Consider the following 22,620-nt stretch of genomic DNA (forward strand, 5'->3'; position numbering starts at 1 on the left):
CAGCCCAGGGGTGGCTCAGCCCCGCTGGCTGCAAGCAGCCGCAGGCGGGTCCCGGCCGGGCAGGGTTTAGCTGGGGGGCGGCAGAGGGGCGATCACATGCTCGCCCGCCGGGATTAGGTGTAGCTGCGGCGGGGAGCCGTGCCAGGGAGCCGTGCCAGGAGCCGTGCCAGGAGCCGTGCCCGGCGGCCCCGCACTCCGATCCCATGGCCCCGGGCAGCAGGAATCGGCCGCGGCTGCCCTGAGGCTGCGGGGGATGTCCTGCCTGCAGCCCCCCGGCCGGGCCCTGGAGCGCTTCGATGGGCTCTCCCTCATCTACTGGTGAGCGGGGCGGGATGCACCGCGGTGGGATGGGATGGGGAACGCGCATCCCTCGGAGCCTGCGGCGCGCTCTCCAGGGATGGTTTCAGGGAGGATGTGTTCGGTGACCCCGCGGCTTTTGGCCGATTGGGTCACTTTGGTGGCCCCTCTGTGCGGGCAGGGCCTGATGCGGGTCCCACAGCACCCGCAGGGGCAGCGCGCAGGTGAGGCCGGTGTTTGTCGGCCAGGGCTGGAAAAGGGGATTTATTTTCCAGGCAGCAACTGGGGAAGCACCAGCAGCCTCTGCGAGCTGTTGTGGGTGTTCTTGCTGCGGTTCCGGGCAAAACCTCCCCAAAAGGAGCTTGTGGCCCGCTTGCCGTGCGCGGGGAGCGGGGTGGGTGCGCAGCAGGGCCCCGGGTGGGTGCGGGGCGGGGACGGGAGGTGACAGGAGGTGACAGAAGGTGATGTCTATGTAGGGCAGAGAGAGCCGGCGGGAGCGCGCCGTGCCCCGGCCAGGGTTCAGAGCTTTAGCCGATTAGCTGGGGGTCAGTGGGCCGGAGCCAGAGCCGGCCCGGGCCCCGCGGGTCTCGGACACCCCGAGGTTTGGCTCTCCCGGGCTGCCGGACCTGGGCTTCTCCCCGGCCGGGGGCACGCCGAGGGCAGCGGGACCGCGATCCTGCCGCGCCGGGCCATGCTCCGACTCCGGCTGAAGTAGGTCATTGGAGCGAGGGCTGGGGGGCTGCCAGGGGGGCGGCAGGGCGGCCAGGGCAGCACCGGGGTCACTGCTCCAGCTGCGGTGCTGGTGCTGCCCTGCTGCTTTCGGGGGGAGGGAGGTGGGGCAGGACAGGCTGTGCTCGGGGCAGCGCTGCCGGGCGGGTGCTGGTGCTGTGGGGCCGTGGGGTGTGGATGGGAGCGGCCCCGGCATCTCACTGGGGGCTCCTGGGCATCGCTGGCCCCTGAGAGGCAGAAATTCTCAAACCCCATTTTCTACCACGCAAATCTGCTCGTCCGCTGGAATTTCGGGTAGAATTTGTGGCTCCCTCAGCTTTGTCCACTTCGGTTTGGAAGGAGAGGGGCAGTCAGGGGTCCGTCCCCAGATGTGGCGGCTGCCAGATGTGCTGGCTGCTGCCCGGCTGTCTGCCGGCTCCGGCGGAGCAGATGGCGGGGAGATAACACCTCCCCGGCACTCCGACAGGGATGACCCCCGCTCTGCCGCTGATTAAAAGATTAATTTTGGAGTTTGAAATAGGAATTTGATAAATAAACGCGAGCCTTCAGCAGAATCTCACCCGGCAGCACCAGGGCGGGGGGCGGTGACTGCGCGGCTCATCCCTCATCCCTCACCCCTCATCCCCCATCCCTCATCCCGCTTCCTCCACGCTCCCGGGGCTCTCCTGGACGCGGCTGCTGGAAGCTCTAAGCAAGTTTTGCAGCGGTGGGTTTTGTGCAGGAGCTTGGGGAGAGCCAGCAGGAAATAAAAGAGCCGCGGGGGCTCCCCGGGAGGCGGGCGGGTCCCGGGCTCACACCACGCTCTGTGTGCTCCGGGGGTTTGGATCCGCTGCCGGCTGCTCTGCAGGCGTGGCCGGGTGCGAGGCTGGCCCGGCACTTCCACCAACCTCTTGGAATTATCCTTGCTGCCTGTTTGTGGCTTGTGCCAGGGTCTGGGTTGGAGCACGGGGGTGTTTGCAGCTCAAGGATGGGTCAAAGCGCTTCCCAACAGTTCAGCCACATGTTCTGAAATCTTTCCCAAAAATATGTGAATTTCCCATCTTTCTATGCACAACCATTTCCCTCACCTGTCTCTTTCCACCTCTGTTTTTATGGATTAGGGTGAATGTCCTGCTGTGGTTCTCAGGTTTTCTCCCACTGATGAGGGTGGCAGAGCAGGACCTGCAGCCCCCACCAGCCCTTGTTAATAAGTTTATAACCAGTCCAATCCCACAGCCCAGGGGATTTAGGCAGGCAGGGAGATTCATAATCCTGTTAACCCTTCACAGCAGCTGACCAGTCCCCAAGCAGAGCAGCAGATCCACCTGATGGGAAGGTGAGGAGGAGGAGGAGGAAGGACAGAGGTCTCCTTGTGGGAGAGATGTTACCCCACCTTGGAGCTGCTGTGGTGCAAATGAAGGCGCCTGTTTGAGCTTTCCCATGCGGTTGTGTTTGTGTTAATCCCCATTTCAGGGGGTACATCCAAGGGTTGGGCTGGAGCAGACGCTGGGGGAGGTTCAGCTCAGCTGGGCTCTGCCACAAATGCCTTTCTTAAAATCTGCTGGCAGACCAAGCCTGACCTCCCTTCTACATTAAACAGTCTCTCCTAATTACTGCAAGACAGGCTAATTGAAGAGGTTGCTTTGGCCTTTTCCCCAACCAAAACCTTTTGGAACAGCACAGGAGGAGCTGTGTGTTGATGTCCATTGGAAAACCCCTCGTTGTGGTTTAACCTCTCCAAGCCCCAGCAGTCTCCAGGAGCAGCTCTGCCAAGCAGGTGCCCATGGACTGACCACGGCAAGAAAAACCTCCAGAAAATGCTCCACCACTCTTGACTTGATGCACAATTGTCAGGTGGTATCAGCTTCCTTCTACAGGCCCCTCTCTACCTGGGGTGAAGGTGAGGGGCAGCAGAGATCTGACTTCAGACAGCAGAGGTTCATTGGTGTGAACCCATCATGCTGAAGAAATCCACTGGCTGAGAAGGATGTTGGAAATAGGGAAGAAGTTTAGAGGAGGGTGATAAAAGGGGCTGAAGAACAGAAAAGCCTGGCCAGCAGTGAGAGGTGGCATCTCTACCTGCCCTGCTGATGCAGGTGTGCTGGGGAAGGGGCCTTCCTCCCTGGGGAGTGAGAATGTGCATCAGCCTCAGGTGGAGACACCCTCCTCCAGCAGAAGGAGGGAACAAGAAGCAGAAAACTGCCCAGCCATCAAACACTCCTCACCTCTCCATCTTCAGGCTTGGCTCAGGGGCAGTGAGGGGGGATGCAGCAGCAGCAGGAGTGCCTTGTGACCTCTGCAGCTGGGGGAAGGGATTGAAGGAGTCCTGGGCTCCACATGGCCCTTGGGAGGAGGAAAGTGCCCGTGGGGTGTGTGGGATGGTTGGCAGCCCTGCCCACGGGGGTGAGGAGCACGGGTTGGGGGAGCAGCATCACCCTCCCAGGGCTGGCTGCAGCTGCTGCCACCCTCTGCCCACCTGCAGGTGGGTGCCCAGGGAGATGCTGAGCCCAGGGCTGGGATGAGAGCACGGGATTGCCCACCCCTGAGTGCTCCCTGTGGGACCTGCCTGCTTCCTTCACCAGTAATTTTGGCACTGTGGTTCCTTTGGGTGCAAGTTACACTGGTTCCAGCTGGATACAAGAGGAAAACTTTTCATAATGGGAACAATCAGCCTTTGGAATCACTTTCCCAGGGGAGTGATGCATCCCCCAGTGTTGGATACTTCCAAGGTTCAGCTGGGCAGGGTGCTGGGCTGGCTTGCCTAGACCCTACTTTTGACAAGAAAGGTTGCACCAAGTGCTCCTTGAGGTCCCTTCCAACCTGACTGTTTGTTCCTTCTTCTGTTCAGACTTGCCTGTGAGCATCTCTGATCTCCTGAGCTCATCTGAAGTGACTCCATGGGTGTTATTATGAGAACACCGTGGGCTGCACTGGGACTGTGGGCAGCTGATTGATTTTGTGATTTGTCCCCAACGCTTTGTAGCTGCTCCTGCAAGCAGCAGAGTTGCATTTTCCCAATTCTAATCAGATATAAAAGTCTCTGCAGCCTACACTAATGTTGTTGCACCATGAAATGAACTCCCTCAATAATGATCCAACGTTCCTGCTGCTGCTGGGCAGCCCGTGGAGTCAGTGGGAGGATGGCAGAGACTGTGACCCAGTGCCCTGCTGGGGCCAGCCCCCCCACCTCCAGCCTTCTTAATGCTGCTTTCCGGGGCCCAAAGGCCTCAGACAGATCTCACTTCACTGCAGGATGTCTTCCCACCTCTAATTCCCACCCACACGAACCTTATTGGGCCCTGTTCCTCCACTCAGCCGGACACAGAGGCTCCCTGCAGTGCTGCTGTCAGCATAACCTCCTTCTCCTTCTCCTTCTCCTTCTCCTTCTCCTTCTCCTTCTCCTTCTCCTTCTCCTTCTCCTTCTCCTTCTCCTTCTCCTTCTCCTTCTCCTTCTCCTTCTCCTTCTCCTTCTCCTTCCCCTTCCCCTTCCCCTTCCCCTTCCCCTTCCCCTTCCCCTTCCCCTTCCCCTTCCCCTTCCCCTTCCCCTTCCCCTTCTCCTTCCCTTCCCCACTGCTTGGCCAAGCTCAGGATCCTTTCTGGGGCTCTCTCTTTCCTCTCTTTCCTCTCTTTCCTCTCTTTCCTCTCTCTCCTCTCTCTCCTCTCCTTCCTTCCTTCCTTCCTTCCTTCCTTCCTTCCTTCCTTCCTTCCTTCCTTCCTTCCTTCCTTCCTTCCTTCCTTCCTTCCTTCCTTCCTTCCCTCCTTCCTTCCCTCCTTCCTCCAGCTGTTCCCAGCTCTCTTTGCTTCTTGTCTGGGTGGGAAGGACAAGGGCAGCCCTGAGTTATTTTTTATCACAACTTTCCTATTGGTCCTACTTGTTTCAGCCATCCTCTTCCCTCTTTTCTTTCTGGAACCCAAACCCATCACCACCACCTTCTGCACTGCTTCCTCTTGGCTGTAGTTTCTGTGCCTCTCCCCAGCACTCCCAGTTTCACTCTCCCACACTTCCCTCTTCATGCTCCCTCAGAAAATATACTGGAAATGCACCTGACTTGTGCTGACCCAGCATTTTTAACTCTGCTCCTGCTCCAAGACTTATTTGGATTCTATTTACAGTTTCACCCATCCCTGCTTATAAATGGTAGTGTTAAGTAAAGCTGACTTATACAGTTTCACTCAACTTCTATTAGAAATATTTTTTCAAGCAAAAATAATTTTTCCATTGGGAGAAAATAATCATTTTTTCAATGAGTTTCAAACTAATTTTTCTAGCAGTCAATGAAAAAGTGGACAAACAAGTGAAACGTGTTCATCTGCTGTCCAGCCCAATGGGGTTACTTTGGTTTCATTCACATTCCTTCTATTCTCTCATTTATTTAAAAAGCTGAAGTCTCACTAGCAGTTCCCTGGGATAAAAGTCCTGGATTCTCTTGGAGTTGCTCAGCTGGGTCCCAGCTCCCTGAGCATCCTGAGCACCCAGCACAGCCCTTTGCCAGTGGGATGTGTTTCCCACACTGGTTATACAGATTAGCCCTGGGACCCTGGGTAGGTCACAGGGGACTTATAAATCCTTCCTGGATGTGATTCCAAGTTTTAAACCACTGAAAATCCTCAGAATTGTTTCTGCTGCAACTTCCTCTGCTAAGAGACGTGTTAATGAACGGCAGCAGCAGTGTCTGATGCTCTTGCCAGGCTTGGTGTGTGTTTTGGAGGGTGGAACTGAGGGTCTGAGTATTTGGAGAGAAAGTTGGAAGCTGAGTGCTGCTCCTCTTCCCTGAGGGCCTCTTGGATTTGGTTTTCATTTATTTTACCAGCTTGTGGACAAGTGTGTGGTTCATTGCAACATCCCACCCAGTGGGAAGGACCAGGAATCCCAGCCTTGGGCAGGTGAAGGACTTCACGTGTGGTGCTGAGCCCCAGACACGTCTGTTTAACCCTGAGTGTAGAAATTGTCCCCTGAGATGCAGAAATCAGGGTGGGTGAACTACTGAATTGCCAGACAGGAAAATGTTCCCATTTTCCTGCAAGTTTTGGGTTGACCTGGCTCCAGTGAGCTTTCCTGCAGCCCCTCTGAAACTGGTGACCTTTTCACAGAGTCACAGGATGGCTTCAGTTGGGAGGGACCTTAAAGATCACCTCATTCCACTCCCTGCCGTGGGGATGGACCCCTTCCAACCTGGCCTTGGAGATTTCCAGCCATGGGGCAGCCACAGCTTCTCTGGACACCCTGTGCCAATGCTTCAGCTTTATCCCATTGTCTCCAGTGCAATCCCTTCCCTTCAGCATCCCTGGTTTATTCCAGCCAAGACTCTGGCCCCTGGATCAAGGCAGTAATTGTGTGCCAGTGCAGTAGCAGAGTCCCAAACCTGGGAAGGTTGTACGTGGTATTTTGGTGGTGGGATGGAAACATCTCCTCCTCTGGCCAGGATGGGGTGTGGAGTGTGACCCTGAGTGTGAGTGGCAGGAGCTGCTGGGTGAGGGGTGCCCAAGCTGGGATGGTGCCAGGACCCTCCTGCCCCTCGGGGACCTGTGCCCTGGTGTGGAGCAGCTCCTGTTGAGGACAGCACAGAGGGAGGGTTCCACACCACAGCACTGAATTTCTGTGCATGTCCTGCCACAAAACCTCCTGGCCAGCCTTGAATGAGTCACCAAGAGCCAGGGCTGGTGGTCAGCAGGTGTTGGAACCTCCTGCCTTAATTTTTGGCTCTCCACACCCTGGTCATTTGCTGTGGGATGGCAGGAGAAAGAGCATCTCCCTGCTGTTGGGCTGCTGAGGGGATGGGCAGGTTTGTGAGGCTTTTGAAGGCTGCAGCATCCAACAGATTTGGAGATGGGCCCAGGTACCACCCCTAGTCCTCAGCCTGGTTCAGCCAAAGCCTTGAACCAGGTGGGGGCACATCTTGCTGGGCTGGGCTGTGCACAATGTATCTGTCACCAGATGCAGCTACATTAGTCTAGTTGGCATCACTTACCCAAATTTTAGTTTTTTAGCTAGATCATTTAATTTTTAGGAAAGTTTTGCCCACCTGAAGGTCAAATATACTCAGATTTTGTATGTCATCTGAATGTCCTCAAATGAAAGCAATTAAAAAAAAAACAACTGCAGGAGGACTTTTCCAATTTGTCATTGTTTTGAAGCACCTTGCACTTGCCCAGTGAGGCTCCACACCAGGCCATGGGGAAGCTCCAGCTGATAAAATCAGTTGTTCACACATGGGAAGAGCAGCAGCCTGGACTCAAGGAATGGTTTGGCCAGGAGTGGCAGTGCCAGGCAGGCACGTCCACAGGGCTGCACTCGGGGCTAAGGAGGTCAAGGGCCACTAATGGGGCCTGGCCAGGAGCCTGGAGACGCCGTGGGAACAGCACCAGGAGGAGCTGGAGCCAGGGCCAGGAGCTTCCTGTGACCTCAGATGTCCTCTGAGCTGGCTGGGATGCAGGAGCTGTGTCCCTGCAGCTCCAGGGGAGCACCTTTCCCTTCTCAGGAGAGGTCACTGGGTCTTTCCCCCCCTGCTCCTGCCAAGCCCCAGCGTGGGCTGTTCTGGTCTGCTCCCATCCACTGGCAAACCTTGGATAATCTTTTTTCATCCCCCATCCCACAAACCAGGGGTCCAGCTGGATGATGGCACCAAGACAGGGATGGAGGAGGCTGCTCAAAGGCAAATCAGGCTTCTGACCTCCAGCTGAACTTAAGAAGGAAATACCATGGGCTGGAAAAGTGCTAAAATTAAAAAAAAAAAAAAAAATCATCAACCCTAACCCTCCTAAGTGCCACAGTCTGTTAGTGCTTCCAAAGCTTTTCTGTGGATTTCAGTCCTTTAGGGATGGTGGCAGCCCACGCCCCTGGAGGGGCCGTTCCCAGCAGCGCATCCCAGGTAATTCCCGGGCTGTGCTGAGGATGGGCCAGCCCTGCTCGGGGCTCTGGGAAGGCTCCGGCTTGCGTAAGCTTTAATCTAAAGTTGGAGATGTTTGGAGCTGATCTGTGTTAATGTTGGGTGGAATTAACACGCATACGGGGACACCACGTGATGCCCTCCGACCTCCCCCTTTTTTTTTCCTTTTTCCCTTTTTTTTTTTTTTTTTTCCTTTTCCCATCACTTTAACGGATCCCTGCCAAATCAGTGGCTGGTGGCTGGCAGGGCCGGGCTGGCAGCGCCGCTAAGATGCCCGCGGTCTCTGTGCTTTACAAGGGAGTCATCATCATCAGCAGGTAACCAACCCCAGCTGCGATGAGGATGAGGATGGGGACGGGGCCCGGGGGTCCGTGTCTGCCGCTTCCAGCCCAGGATCTTCCCTGCGGCCTCTCCGGGAGGCAATGACTGTGGGGAGAGCCCAGGACGCTGCCGCTGGTTGGGTTTTTGTGTTGGTGGCTTTGGCAGAGCTCGGGGCTGCGGGGCGGCCGCGCCTCGGAGCGCGGGTGATGATGAGGGCTGATGGCAGGAGGATGGTGACGGTGACGGTGATGGTGATGGGGTGATGGTGGTGGTGATGATGATGATGATAAGGGCTGAAACTGCCATCCGTGCGGCGCCTTCCAGCCCGAGTGCCCGCGGCTCGCCCGCGGAGTTTCCTCGGTGATTTACTCAAAATACCCTGAAAATCCAGGGCGGGGGATTGAAGCAGCCTGAGCTCAGGACTGCTCTCCCTTCCATTTTTTAATAGCCAGATGTGGCCAGTTGTTTTTCCAGTCTTTGGTACAGTGCGAGGATGGCAAGGAGGGGCATTTTTTAACAGGGAGAAAACACTTCCAGTCCAAGTCTCAGAGGTGGAAGTCACTGGCTATGCCGGATAGCTTGATATTTTGAGTTTTATTTTGGATTTCTGCATAATAAGAATAACCCTGCAGGTTATTCTTATCCTGCATCCCGCTGGATTTGGACAGCCTCTTGTTTCCCACGGTGCTGTTCTTCCTCATCCATGTTCAGATCTCGGTTGGGAAACACCTTTTCTCTTGTGACTGAAATGCTGGGGAGTGCTTTGGTGCCTCCTCACCCCTGGTTCCCACCTGGCACATGGGGTTTCTCAGATCGGGGTTCATCCATCCTGAGGAGCCAAGGAGAAGTGCTGGTGGTCCCAGGTTTGGGGTGGTTGAGGCAGGGTGTTTTTGGGGTCATTCGTTTGGGGCCTTGCCTAAGGGTGTTTAAGGGAGACTCTGGCATGTTTTGGGGAGTTCCTTGGCTCGGGGGAGTCTCAGGTGTGTGATGCTCTTCCACCTGCTCTGGCTTGTGATGAGAAGCTCCTAGCAGGCCAGGCAGGACTTGGAGCAGCTCTTGCACTCCCTTTTCCAGACCCTCTGCCTGCATTAAAAGCCTTGAGAGTGGGCTGTGCCCTGTCTTCGTTACAGGCTGCCTGTGTTTGAGAAAGTGCTTTATTCCCAGAACACGGCTCCGAGCTCTGATCTCATTTCCCAGGAGCTGCACAGCTGTGCAGCCCCGATAATCTGGGGTAATGAATCCCAGACAGGTCCAGCAGATTTGCTGGGTGGGGAGGATGATGTTCAGCCCTGCACATATTCTCTCATTTATCTGTGCAAACCTCGGGGGGGCTGCCTGGGGGCCGAGCTTTGCCCGTGCGGGTGCAGTGCTGGTCTGCAGTGCCCAGGCTGGGCAGTGCCAGGCTGGAAGGACACTGTGCCTCTGTGTGTGCTGCCTGGCCACCTGTGCTCTGCCCTTGGTGGCCCATGACAGAGAGCTGCTCCCCTTGTCTCCCCAGGACGCTGATGGGACCGTACGGGATGGACCGAACCGTGCACTCCTTCGACTTCCACGAGTGTGCAAACGGGCTGGGTGAGTGCAGGGGCAGCAGGGGGGGCTGGGGCACCCCAACATCCCCCCAGGCCCCAGGATGTGTCAGGATCTGCCTCCTTGTGTGAAGCCTGGTGTCTCACTGGTTCCCTTGTGTCTTGCACCTGCCTGAGTCAAGCATCTTGTGCAGGTGTGACATTAAAAGAATGTCAAAATCTCAGCTAATTCCATGGTAATGGTGAGCAGCCAGTGCTGCCACAAGCCCTGGCAGGAGTCACAACCCCTCCCCTGAGCACGATGAGGGGGAGGGGCCTTTCAGAATTTTCTGGATTAAATCAATTTAAATGCTAAATAAATACTTCAATAGGATCCCCAGCACTTCCCTGCCCCTCTGCCATCCCAACGGGTGATGGGAGGTGCTTCCTGCAGAGCTCCTGGGGACTGGGATGCATGAGCTGGGTTTGGAAAGCTTGGCCCACAGGGAAGGGAGTGAGCAGAGTGAGTCAGGTGTCCTTCCACAGCACCTCAAAGCACGGAAGAGAAGGGAAAAGAGGAGCTCACATCCATCAGAATGTGAGAAAGTCCCAGGTTCATGACACTCAGCCCAGAGAGATCCAGCACAGCATTTCTTCTGAGCTCTGTGTATCCAGTGGTGCTCTGCCATGGACTTCATAAAAATCTGTGATCCTGCATCAGGATTTCACAGTCTCTCCCTAATCTTTAGTTGTGAGTGCAGCTCACCCTCCCACAGAGCAGCTGGGACATCTTGGTGAGACCCCTGAGTGTGTGACAACTCCTGAGGAGTCACCAGAGAAACAAGTTCAGGTTTCCTGGGCCCTGAGGTTAATTATGGATTAATTGTTGTCTGTTTCCAGCTCTGGGGTAACAGGACTGTCTGCCATGGGGGGATGGTTTTGCTGACTCTTCCCCCAGCCATGAGGTTCACAGGAGCTCAGAGAAATATCTTTACTTGGTGAATATGATATTTTAATCTCCAGAGATGGATTTGGTTAAATTGATGGGATTTCAGGTTAGATTAGCTCATTAAAGGAGGAGGCCCAGAAAAATCTGATGGGGCCATCACTGACCTCTGGAAGAAGTGACAGATGTGACAGCCCTTCATGAGCCATTCAGTGCATTCCAGTTCCTCTCCTTTCCCCCAGTCTGAGGCCAGAGGGTCCTTGCAGGGTCTAGCAGAACCTTTACAGCAAATTGTGATGTACTGGAGGAAGCTGCAATAATGTGGATTTCCTAACGCTGGCTTCATCCTCTCCTGTGAGGTTTGAAGCACTCAGGATGAGCAATCATCCTCCAGAAATCATGGAATGGTTTGGCTTGGAAGGGACCTTAAAGCTCATCTCACTGCACCCCCTGCCATGGCAGGGACACCTCCCACTGTCCCAGGCTGCTCCAGCCCCATCCAGCCTGGCCTTGGGCACTGCCAGGGATCCAGGGGCAGCCACAGCTGCTCTGGGCACCCTGTGCCAGGGCCTGCCCACCCTCCCAGGAACAATTCCTTCCCAATATCCCATCCAGCCCTGCCCTCTGGCAGCTTAATAATCCCTCTCTGATGAGTGGTGCCAGAGGTGCAGCTGCTCAGAGTAGCTTTATTTGAGAAAAGAGAGTGTTCTCATGAGTTTCTCAGGCAGGATGCAGGTATTATCCCAGTGGTTTTCCAGGCAGGATGAGGTGTTTTCCAGCAGTTTTCCAGGCAGGATGAGGTGTTATCCCAGCAGTTTTCCAGGCAGGATGAGGTGCTATCCCAGCGGTTTTCCAGGCAGGATGAGGTGTTTTCCCAGCAGTTTTCCAGGCAGGATGAGGTGTTATCCCAGCAGTTTTCCAGGCAGGATGAGGTGTTTTTCCAGCAGTTTTCCAGGCAGGATGAGGTGTTTTCCCAGCAGTTTTCCAGGCAGGATGAGGTGTTTTCCAGCAGTTTTCCAGGCAGGATGAGGTGTTATCCCAGCAGTTTCTCAGGTAGGATGAGGTGTTATCCCAGTGGTTTTCCAGGCAGGATGAGGTGTTTCCCAGCAGTTTTCCAGGCAGGATGAGGTGTTATCCCAGCAGTTTCTCAGGCAGGATGAGGTGTTTTCCCAGCAGTTTTCCAGGCAGGATGAGGTGTTTTCCCAGCAGTTTTCCAGGCAGGATGAGGTGCTATCCCAGCAGTTCCTGGAGCAGCAGCCCAGCTCGGTGCCAGGTCAGCGTTTGGCCGCGGGTCTGTTGCTCTGTGGCTTTAGGTGGAAACCCACATGTGAACCTCAGCAGAAGTTCAAAGGGGTGACCTGGCAGCTCCTCCAACTGAACCTCGAATTAAAGAATAGCCATCAAAGGGAAGTGCTGATTAAGGAGCATTTCTCAGAAACACTGAGATCCCATTATCTTGACCTTCATCTGCTTAGGACACGAGTGATTCACCTCCAATCTGTCCCTTCCTCCAGACAGAAAAAGCTGGCGGGGGCTGCAAGATCAACAGAGGGATTAAGGGAAATGTAATTGAACATTGGCAGCTTAGGCACAGAGCTGGGCCCCTCTGGGTGCCCAGCCTGGCAGCCGGTGGGGTCAGGATGCGCCGGGATGATCCCGGTTGGGATAAACAACCAGATTAGCCAGGACACCCCCTGACCTGTGGGACACGGAGCCAGGAGCAGCTGAGATCACAGCCTGAGGAACTGTGACTCTGGCATTACTGGGAGCGGGATTAGAGGCACCAGAGAAGCTTGAGGGTCTTGGAGAAATTTATAGGATCGTTAAGAACCTAAAGAAAACACAGATTTGTCCATCTAAGCTCATCTGGAGTTTTCCTGGCAAACTTTGTTCTGCAAAAGAGAAAAAAAATATAGGGATGTGCACATCAGCTGCAGGACCTTTGCCAGAAAGGAAAGATTAAATAGAGGGATCCAAAATAGGCTAGATTATCTGGCCCTAAGTATGACTTAATAAGCATTATACTGGGACTTTGATGTGGTGATAATTAAGGAGCCGTAATTTACCTACACTGGGTCCCAAATAGAAATTTGATTGAAAGAAATGTTTATAAAAAATGTAAAAAATACCATGCCAGGAATGGTGCCACCACAGTCCTGGGTGATTCAGGTTTGCTGCCATTGGTCACCTGCTGTCCCCTGGAAGGGGTGAGCCCTCCCTCCTCCTCCTCTCTGCCCCAGTGGGGACTCTCCAGTGGATTTTGGGGGGCAGGATTGACACCCAGAGCACCTTCTTGGTGAGGTGGTGGGTGTGAGCAGTGGGCAGAGCTCAGCAGCATCCAGCTGCTTTCCCACCAAGGGAGTTAAAACTCAGGGATGTTTCCTCCCCCCAGCCAAGTTTGAGTGTGTCTGGAACAATGCTGTGAGTAATCACCGATTTTAACAACAAGATCGGATTTTCTCATGACATGGTTGGGGATAAAGGAGGATTTGGAGATACTTCAGCTATATTAAGGCATTATTACAATTGATTTGCAGACACAAAAGGGAAATGAGTCGTTATTGGTTTGATACCTCGGCACGGGTGCCTGTCCCACGCTGGGCTGCTGGGGGATGCTGCAGCTGAGCCTCTGCAAGGTGCAGATTTTTGTATTATTTGTCTGATGTGCTTCATCATTCCTAATTCCTTTGTGTTATGGTGTGAAGAAAGATGTAGGGTGAGTTCCTGAGTCACCCCCTTGCCTTGGGTTGGGCTTCCAGGCTTTCCCCATCCAGGGGAACCGATGGGGCTTTGCCTCTGCAGGGCCCTCATGCCAAGGTTTCTCCAGCCCATCCCTGGGGTGCTCCTGTTCCCTGGGGTGTCTCTGCAGAGCCCAGCAGAGAGATCCCCTGGCTCCACAGGGATTTCCAGCTGAGCTTCCCTGGCCATGAGCAGGTTTTACCATGGGCCCACAGCTGCAGCATCTCCTCCCCACTTGAGTGCCCAGTGCCTGACCTGACCCACGCCTTGGTGAGGCTCATGCTGCTTACAGACACTTTTTTGGGGCAGTATTTCCAATTTGAGGGAATTTCTTTCACAATGCAACAGAGAGAATATTAGTGCTCGTTCCTGAGGTGTTGTGCTGTGAGTTCCCTGTTCCAGCTCCTCACAAGTGCCTGGTTAATGCATCAAACCCAGGGGAGGAACTCCAGCACTCAGACAGGGCAGGGATTTGGAGCTTGGGAAAAGCAGCAATTGATGCATAAAGAAATGAACTGGGAAATTGTAATAATTTAGTTTTAATCTAATTTAATATAAAGGTGACTTGACAGCCAAAGTTTTTCTCTAGAGGCAGATGTGGGGCCTGAGAGCAGAGCTTGGGTTACAAAAGGAAGGGAAACAGGGATGGAAATGGTGCTGTGTCCTGAGCAATCCCCATCCAGGATCCTCTTCCCTCCTGCCTGGTTCAGAAAGGCTTCCCAAGCTGTTTTGGGGAGGCAGCTGTGCCCTGTTCCCTGCAGCCCAGGGCTGGGACAGCCCCTCAGCAGTGGGGACAGAGCTGGCCATGGCCCCAGTGCCTGTCCCCAGCCTGTCCCCAGCCTGCCCTCCTGTGCAGAGCAGCAAAATGCCTGACTGGCAGCTCCTGGGAGAGATTTGTTAATTAAAGCCAGGCTTTTTAATCCTTCTGTCCACAGCCTGGATCTTCAGAGTAGGACTTAAAGAGCCCTGGATAAATAAGTCCCTTGGACCTTTTCCTGCCAGCCAGCTTATGGTGGCCACAGGGACAGCCCCGTGGCCAGAGGGGTGGCTGTGGGGGCAGAGCCCTGTGCCAGGGGCTGTGCTGGTCAGGGGGAGGCTCTGAGGCCACACAGGGGTCACCTCCCTGCTCCTGCCCCAGCTCTGGCTGAAGTGGCCACTCCTGGAGTGTGGCTGTGTCAAGGTGAGGTGCTGGGGGGGCCTGGCAGGGGGCAGAGGTGTCCCCAGCACTGTGGGACACTGGGGCTTGTCCAGATGTGCACAGGGAAGGAACCTCCTGTGGGAAACACTTGTCACCAGGAATGTTTGGCTCTGCAGCAGGAGCAGTTCCTTTCCCACCAGGGATGGACTTGGAGCTGCTGGAGAGAGTCCAGAGGAGCCAGGGAGATGCTCCAAGGGCTGGAGCCCCTCTGGAGCCAGGCTGGGAGAGCTGGGGGTGCTCACCTGGAGAAGAGAAGGCTCCAGGGACACCTCAGAGCCCCTTCCAGGGCCTAAAGGGGCTCCAGGAGAGCTGCAGAGGGACTGGGGACAAGGGATGGAGGGACAGGACACAGGGAATGGCTCCCACTGCCAGAGGGCAGGGCTGGATGGGATATTGGGAAGGAATTGTTCCCTGGGAGGGTGGGCAGGCCCTGGCACAGGGTGCCCAGAGCAGCTGTGGCTGCCCCTGGATCCCTGGCAGTGCCCAAGGCCAGGCTGGATGGGGCTGGGAGCGGCCTGGGACAGTGGGAGATGTCCCTGCCCATGGCAGGGGTGAAATGGAATGGGATGGGATGGGATGGGATGGGATGGGATGGGATGGGATGGGATGGGATGGGATGGGATGATCTATAAGGTCCCTTCCCACCCAAGCCATTCCATGATTCTGTGAATTCAGGATTGGGTTGCATCCCTCAGACATGGCCTGTGCCAGCTCTGGCTCTCCTGCCTTGTGTCATGGCTGTGCTTTTCCTGCAGGCATTAAGGTCATTGGTGGCATCAAGGAGCTGACTGGAGAGGAATATGGAGTTTATGTCAAGAGGATCCTCCCAGGGGGTGTTGCCCACGCTGATGGTGAGTGAGAATAGCACAGAATGCCATGAGGTCTGGAACAGCCCAGATCCAGGGGATTCATGTCACTTCATTCATTTGTTTCATCCCTTGTCAGGTATTTTGGGTGCTTGCAAGGAGGTTTTCAGTGGTTGGGGTATTTTTTAGTGTGGCAGTTGTTCTAATGGGTGACAGCAGCCTTGGACTGGCTCCTCAGCCTCTGTACAATTGTTTAGTCTGTGCAGAGCACGACCCATCTCTGCCACACAAGAACTTTCCTGTCCTTTCCCACCCCCTGTGGCCCCCAAACAACCAGAGATCCCTTTGCAAACTCAGCTCTGCTCTGGGTCATTGATTTAATTCTGAATATGTTCAGCTAAGCAGGTATTAGGGGTCTGCAGAGCTCACCTTTTACAACTTCAGATAAAAAGACATTTTTTTCCCCAGCTGTTACATCATTTTTCCATCCAATAAAGGAAAATAAATCCAGAACAGGTGGAAGTGCCTCTCGTGGTTTTCTGCCTGACCTCAAACTGAACTGCTTGACCTCAAAGTGAATTAAGCAAAAGCTTTATTGCAGATTTCAGTATTTACTTTTGCAACTTCCCCGAGCAGAGGAAGTGCTGGGGCTTTGGCACGGGCTGTTCTGGGAGGCTGCAGAAACTTCATTTATGGACATCTGGAAAAACAGGTTGGACGAGCATCTCCAGAACTACCAATGCATTTTTCATCCTGTCTCTGGGCACAGGGAGGAACTGCCCAGCCTCTCCCAGTCCCTTCAAGCTGTATTTTCCACAGTTTCTATCCATTAGTTTTCTTTTCTAGGGCGCCTGCAGCCAGGAGACCAGATCCTGGAGGTCAATGGAGATTCCCTAATTGGGGTTACAAGCGAGAGGTACTGTATCCAAATGGAAATTTTCCATTCCTGTTGCTTTTGTGTGATTCTGTGAAGTGGCTTAGGCTGTGGGTTGTGTGGAGGACACCAAGGCAGCACTCTGTGTGCTGTTCCCAAGAGCCAACTTGCAAATTATCAGACAGAAAGATCCAATATAAAAATAGACCAGTGAGCCCAAATTGTGTCTGAGATACTCAGACATTTCCCTGAAATGCTGGGCTTTAAACACTCCTGGCACCTCCACTTCATCTGCTGCAGCTTCCCAGCACATCCTGGGGTTCCCAGCACTGGAGACCAGCTGGTGCCTGAGCCTGACAGTGCTGCTGTGTGCAGGCAATTCCTTCTGGAGCTGCAATCCAGCCCCTCAGCTCCCCACCAAGAGGATAACAACAGCTCCACAGGAGCACCAGGTTGGGAATTACAGACTCATGGAGTGGTGTGGGTTGGAAGGGATGTTACAGATCTCCTTGTTCCAGGGTTTTGCTGTCAGGGACTTCTCACTTATGCAGAAGTGGGGAAATCAGGACATGGCTTGGCTGCTCCACAGGCATCCAGCAAAGCCTTGGCTGCTGGCAGGGTCTGCCCAGCTCTGGGGTGAGCAGGGTGAGAGCAGTGGAGCCCTGCTGGGAGCTGGGGTTGATGTGTCCTTGTGTTCCAGGGCCGTGGACATCCTGAGGACGGCGTCGGCCACCAGCCACATGCGCCTGCTGATAGCCCGCGACGAGGATGCCAGGTCAGGGGACAGGGCACACGGGGGGCTGGGGCACTGCTGGGCACCACAGCTGCACAGCTGGGCCAGGGCAAGGCAGAGGTGGCCAGGAGTGGGATAAATGTGCACTGCTGGGAATTCAATGGAGCTGTAATGGAAGGGAAGCAAAGCTGGTGGCTCCCAACTCCATCCCTGTCTGTGCAGGGTCTGGGACATCCCAAAGCTGGTGGCTCCCAGCTCCATCCCTGCCTGTGCCAGGTCTGGGACATCCCAAAGCTGGTGGCTCCCAGCTCCATCCCTGCCTGTGCCAGGTCTGTGGCACATCCCAAAGCTGGTGGCTCCCAGCTCCAGCCCTGTCTGTGCCAGGTCTGGGACATCCCAAAGCTGGTGGCTCCCAGCTCCAGCCCTGTCTGTGCCAGGTCTGTGGGACATCCCAAAGCTGGTGGCTCCCAGCTCCATCCCTGCCTGTGCCAGGTCTGGGACATCCCAAAGCTGGTGGCTCCCAGCTCCATCCCTCCCTGTGCAGGGTCTGTGGGACATTCCAGCACTGAGCAGATTTCCACAGGGGTTTCCCCAGGAAGGACCAGGGCTGCTCCAGTCCTGGCTGTAGGATTGCCCTGCTCCCTCAGTCTGCTGTGTGTGTTTTAGCACATCCTGCACAGAGCTCTGTGCACCTTGAACAGGCACAGCAGGATCTTCCCTTTCAGGCTTTCCCTTTCAGTTGAAGCTGTGTGGGACAGTGATGGTGCCATGAGAGAGGGCAGAGCTGGAGATCAGCACAGTGTGCTGGCACATCCTCTCCCTTGGCAGAAGCAGGGCTGGGAAAGCTGAGGGCTGCAGGAGGCAGAGGAAGGAGGGTGGGATTTGCAGGGTGTGGCTGTGTTCCTGTCTGGGCTTTGCTCTGCCTGTGGGGGCTGAGGCACAGAGCCCCTGCTCAGTGCAGCTCCCGTTAGTGTGGGAGATGATGGATGCATTCATTCCCCATCCATCAGCTGCTCTGCAGCGTTCCTGCCCTGGCAGAGGAGTGAGAGTGCTGTAATGACAGGCTGGGACTAATTCTGACACAGCAATACACTGCTGGAAGAATTATTTGCTATTAATGACTGGCTGCTTTCAGCCACCCTCTTCCAGGGGAAATCTCCTGTTATTACACTAAGTGAAGTCCTTCAGCAGCTCTGAGGCAGTGCTGGGTGAAGCAAGCAGGTCAGCAGAGGTCCTTTGGTCCAAGCAGGGATGCTCAGGATGCAGTTCAGGATGGGATCCCACAGCTCAGCTGGGATCCTGTGCCCAGCAGCAGCAGGACTTGCTCTGGGAAACACTTCATTTCCCAGCCAGAGCCCCCAGAGCAGGTTTTCTGCCTCCACCCTGATGTGTTTCAAGCTGTTCATGTCTGCTGATATCCCAAATTGCAGCAGATGTTTCCTGAGGCACACACAGCCGTGGCTCCAGCTCCCCCCTTGGCAGTCCTGAGTCCCCTGCAGGGAGCTGGGCCAGGCAGGGCAATGAAACTTTAAGCAATTTATTTGGCCTCTGTTCACTGTTGGTTATCTGTTAAATCTGCAAAAGGTTAGCCAGAGGGAGAGGGGGGAAGTAATCAGTTTATTTATTTTTTTTTTCCCAAAAGATTTGCAGAGATTTCACTTACATAATCATCTCACAAACTGTTTAATACATGAATACATATCTCCAGGATTAAGGGCTGTGGGAACATGGAGAAGGATTTTTCTGCTCTCCACTTTTTTTTCCACTTAGTTTTGTCTTTTATTGATGCCCTGTTATTTTTTAAGTCTGTCCTTGAGTGTGGGGGAGCAGCCAGCTGGGTGGAAAGAGGCATCATTTCTGGGGTGATGCCCATGGAGGGCCATGCCCTGAGCTGGGGGCAGCTTCCCACCTTCCCACTGCCCAGCAAAGCAGCTCCTGAGTCCTGAAAGCTGAGGAGGACATGGGGCAGAGAAAATCCAGTTTCTTTTCAGATCCTTCCTCAGCCAGAGCACTCGAGGCACACTGGAGCAGGGAATGTCAAACTCTGGGTTTGGATCCAGCCCTCCTGCCAATTTTCCCAATGACTCAGCTGAGTAGCATTTTGTTGTGGTTGCCCTTGGGTGAATTTGAGTCATAAATGCTATTATTTGTCCCTGGAGTTAATTATAGGCCCAAATTACCTGTGCTTTTCATGGAGCTCAGTCTCTGGCGTGTACCAGATGCATGTTTTGGGCCTTTGCATCAGCTGGGCTGCAGAGAGCACAGTAATGCCAGGGCTGAAAGCAGATAATTCAGATTTGCTGCTGGACTCACCAGGTAGAGGTGATGCTTAAATCTGATTTTCGTCTGTGCTCATCTTCAGCTAATGAGGATAATTTTATTGCATAGTCATAATTATTGTTTATTCATTCTCAGCCTGAAAGTTACAATAGTTCCTTGTTTCTCTGCCTTGCACAGATATCAGCCTGGTCTGTCAGGTTGATCACTGGGAGGAGGCAGTTTGTGCTGCACCTCTGAGGCCTGGCATGGTGAAACAGTAAATTCATTGTGTCTGCACACGAGATGCATCCCCAGGAGAGGGGCTGCTGGATGAGCAGGGCTCACACACACAGGCAGCAGCAGGGAAGGGCAGGGCACTGCAGTGTGTGGGACAGAGCCACAGACTCACAGCAGCACTGAGGCTGGAAGGGTCTGTGAGATGGAGTCCAGCTGTGACTGATGTCCCAGCCAGAGCTCTGAGTGCCACATCCAGCTGTTCCCTGGACACCTCAAGGGGTGGGGACTGCACCACTGCTCTGAGCAGCCCTTTCCAAGGCCTGGCCACCTTTTCCATGAAGAAATTCCTCCTGATGTCCAGCCTGACCCCCCATGGCACAGCCTGAGGCTGTTCCCTCTCATCCCATCCCTGTTCCCTGGGAGCAGAGCCCGACCCCCCCGGCTGTCCCCTCCTGTCAGGGAGTTGTGCAGAGCCAGAAGGTTCCCCCTGAGCCTCCTTCTCTCCAGGCTGAGCCCCTTTCCAGCTCCCTCAGCCTCTCCTGGTGCTCCAGCCCCTTCCCCAGCTCTGTTCCCTCCCCTGGACATGGCCCAGAACTGGGCACAGGTAAAGGGGCAGGATCAGCTCCCAGGTCACTCTGCCCATGCTGCTTTCCCAGCAGAGGGGCTGTGGCTGGAGCTGCTGCTGGCCTGCTGTGCACCCAGGACAGTCCCTCCTGTCCTGCCAGCCCTGTGTGTGACAGTGACAGCCCAGCCCAGCTCATGGTGCTGTTCTGAGCACTTGGTGTTAAACTGGTGGGGAGGGCTGGGGCTGACTCCAGCAAGCCTGGGTGTGCCAGGGACAAAAGCTGAGTTTGGGAAAACAGCCAGCATTTGACAGAGCTGTGAGATGCACCTGTGCCTGGCACTGCTTCCATCCCACCAGAGAGAGGGAAAGGGTCACAGAGTTTGGGTTGAAGGGACCTCAAATCTCATCCCATCCCACCCCTGCCATGGGCAGGGACACCTCCCACTATCCCAGGCTGCTCCAGCCCCATCCAGCCTGGCCTTGGGCACTGCCAGGGATCCAGGGGCAGCCACAGCTGCTCTGGGCACCCTGTGCCAGGGCCTGCCCACCCTCCCAGGGAACAATTCCTTCCCAATATCCCATCCAGCCCTGCCCTCTGGCAGTGGGAGCCATTCCCTGTGTCCTGTCCCTCCATCCCTTGTCCCCAGTCCCTCTGCAGCTCTCCTGGAGCCCCTTTAGGCCCTGGAATGGGCTCTGAGGTGTCCCTGGAGCCTTCTCTTCTCCAGGTGAGCACCCCCAGCTCTCCCAGCCTGGCTCCAGAGGGGCTCCAGCCCTTGGAGCATCTCCCTGGCTCCCCTGGACTCTCTCCAGCAGCTCCAGCTCCTTGCTGTGCTGGGCCCCAGGGCTGGGGCAGCTCTGCAGGTGGGGTCTGACCTGGTGGGGCAGAATCCCCCCTCCTGCTGCCCACACTGGGGCTCAGCCCAGGGCATTAGGGGGTTCTGGGTGCTCACAGCCAGGCCATGGCCAGCTCTCACCCCCCAACACCCCAAATCCTTCCCCCAGGGCTGCTCTCAATTCCATCTCTGCCCAGCCTGGATTGGAGCTTGGGATTGCCCTGAGCCAGGCACTTGTCCCCGTTGTGCTTTATGAATTTTTCACAGTTCCCCCTCTCCAGCCTGTCCAGGGCTCTCTGGGTGCCCCATCCCTCCCCTCCAGCTGTGACCTCCCCACACAGCTGGGTGTGTGCTGTGGGTGCCCTGATTCCACTGCAGCTGTGGGTGAGAAAATCTGCCTTTGTGACTCCTTTGGAGTGCTCTGGGTTCATGGCTCCCACTCACCTGCAGGTTTGTTTTTTTTTTTTGAGACAAACCAGTAATTTCTGATGTCACAGGCTTCACTTTCTCTCCCAGCTGTGGTGCAGAGCTGAGGTTTCCAGACGCTGTGTAACCTTTGATGTAGGATTCACCCTTTGTTCTCCCAGGAACAAAGAGGCATTATGAGATAAAACAACAATTTTCTGTGGGGAGATTGACCCCCTGCTGCTTAATCTGCAGCAAAGTCATCCTGGAGCTGGCTGCTCCTGGCAGACCCCCCATCCCACCCTGGGGCTGGCTGAAGGCTGTCCAGGGCCAAGTTCTATTGCAAGCATCCTCCAGACCTCAAATGTTTGCATCCTAATGAAAAAAGACTGGAGAAGGGCTTGTTAAAATGAACTTTCCACCTCACACAACGCCATGGTTGTTGTTTTTTAATAAAGCTGGGCATTTTAGTCCTGCAGGCAGCTGACAGTTCACAATGTTTTAGTAAGGGTCAAATTTTAAATATTAAAGACATCTTCTGAAGCCTGTTGGTGTCTGGAAGCACAAAGCCAGGGCTGCTGGCATTCCTTGTGTGCACTCGTTCATTAATCGGTGTTTGGGCATTGTCTGCCCGCCTCAAACTCCTCCAAACACAGCACCGAGCACAAAATTAATTCCCAGGACACTGGCACCAGAAAGTGTTTTACTTTCTGCTGGGGTAAGTGTGTGCCTCAAGTTAGTCATGTGTTTGTGTCCCTGCTGGAACTGGGGCTGGCAGGACTGACCAAAGCAGGAGCTGGACGGTGACATTCGGTCACATTGTCCCTGGGCTGGACCCAGTCTCACAGCTCATCCTGAGCAAATAATGAGAAACCTCCTTTGTGGATGAATTTCAGGACACAAAATAAACAACAACAAGCAATGCTGAGCCCATGCATGTCCCCACTTATGACAGAGTTTGGTTGGTGACAGGGTTTGCAGGGTCACAGGGCTGCTGCACCAGTTGCATTTGCATTGACTAAGAGTATTTCAGCCATTGTTTGGCTTTATAACCTGCTCTGTGTTCTGGTGGATTATTATCTGAGGAAAATGGAACAATAGATGACCACAGAAATACCCAGCCCTAAACAAAACCTAAGAGCTGGTGGCTTGGTAACCACTGGCAATAACATGTGAGATTCCAGAGTGTTGGACCTGCCCCTGCACAGGGTCAGGGAGGGGTGAGGCCATGGCTGTGTGAGCTGCCAGTGAAACTGGTGTGAATCAGCTGCAGAAACACAGAGGCTTCACTGGGAAATTGGAATAAT

The 22,620-nt window shown here is 54.7% G+C and overlaps 1 protein-coding gene across 1 annotated transcript in view; it reads left to right on the forward strand.

The window, feature by feature from the left end:
- Positions 1 to 253: 253 nt before the first annotated feature.
- LOC130259462 (syntaxin-binding protein 4-like) overlaps positions 254 to 22,620 on the forward strand; it is a 46,701-nt gene continuing 24,334 nt past the window's right edge. The window contains exons 1-5 of the mRNA XM_056503761.1: positions 254 to 318; positions 9,712 to 9,785; positions 15,357 to 15,452; positions 16,254 to 16,323; positions 16,982 to 17,056. Coding sequence (XP_056359736.1) covers positions 254 to 318; positions 9,712 to 9,785; positions 15,357 to 15,452; positions 16,254 to 16,323; positions 16,982 to 17,056 — 380 coding nt within the window. The remainder of the gene's footprint in view (positions 319 to 9,711; positions 9,786 to 15,356; positions 15,453 to 16,253; positions 16,324 to 16,981; positions 17,057 to 22,620) is intronic.

This window comes from Oenanthe melanoleuca, chromosome 14, assembly GCF_029582105.1.
Source record: "Oenanthe melanoleuca isolate GR-GAL-2019-014 chromosome 14, OMel1.0, whole genome shotgun sequence".
Taxonomy (NCBI): domain Eukaryota; kingdom Metazoa; phylum Chordata; class Aves; order Passeriformes; family Muscicapidae; genus Oenanthe; species Oenanthe melanoleuca.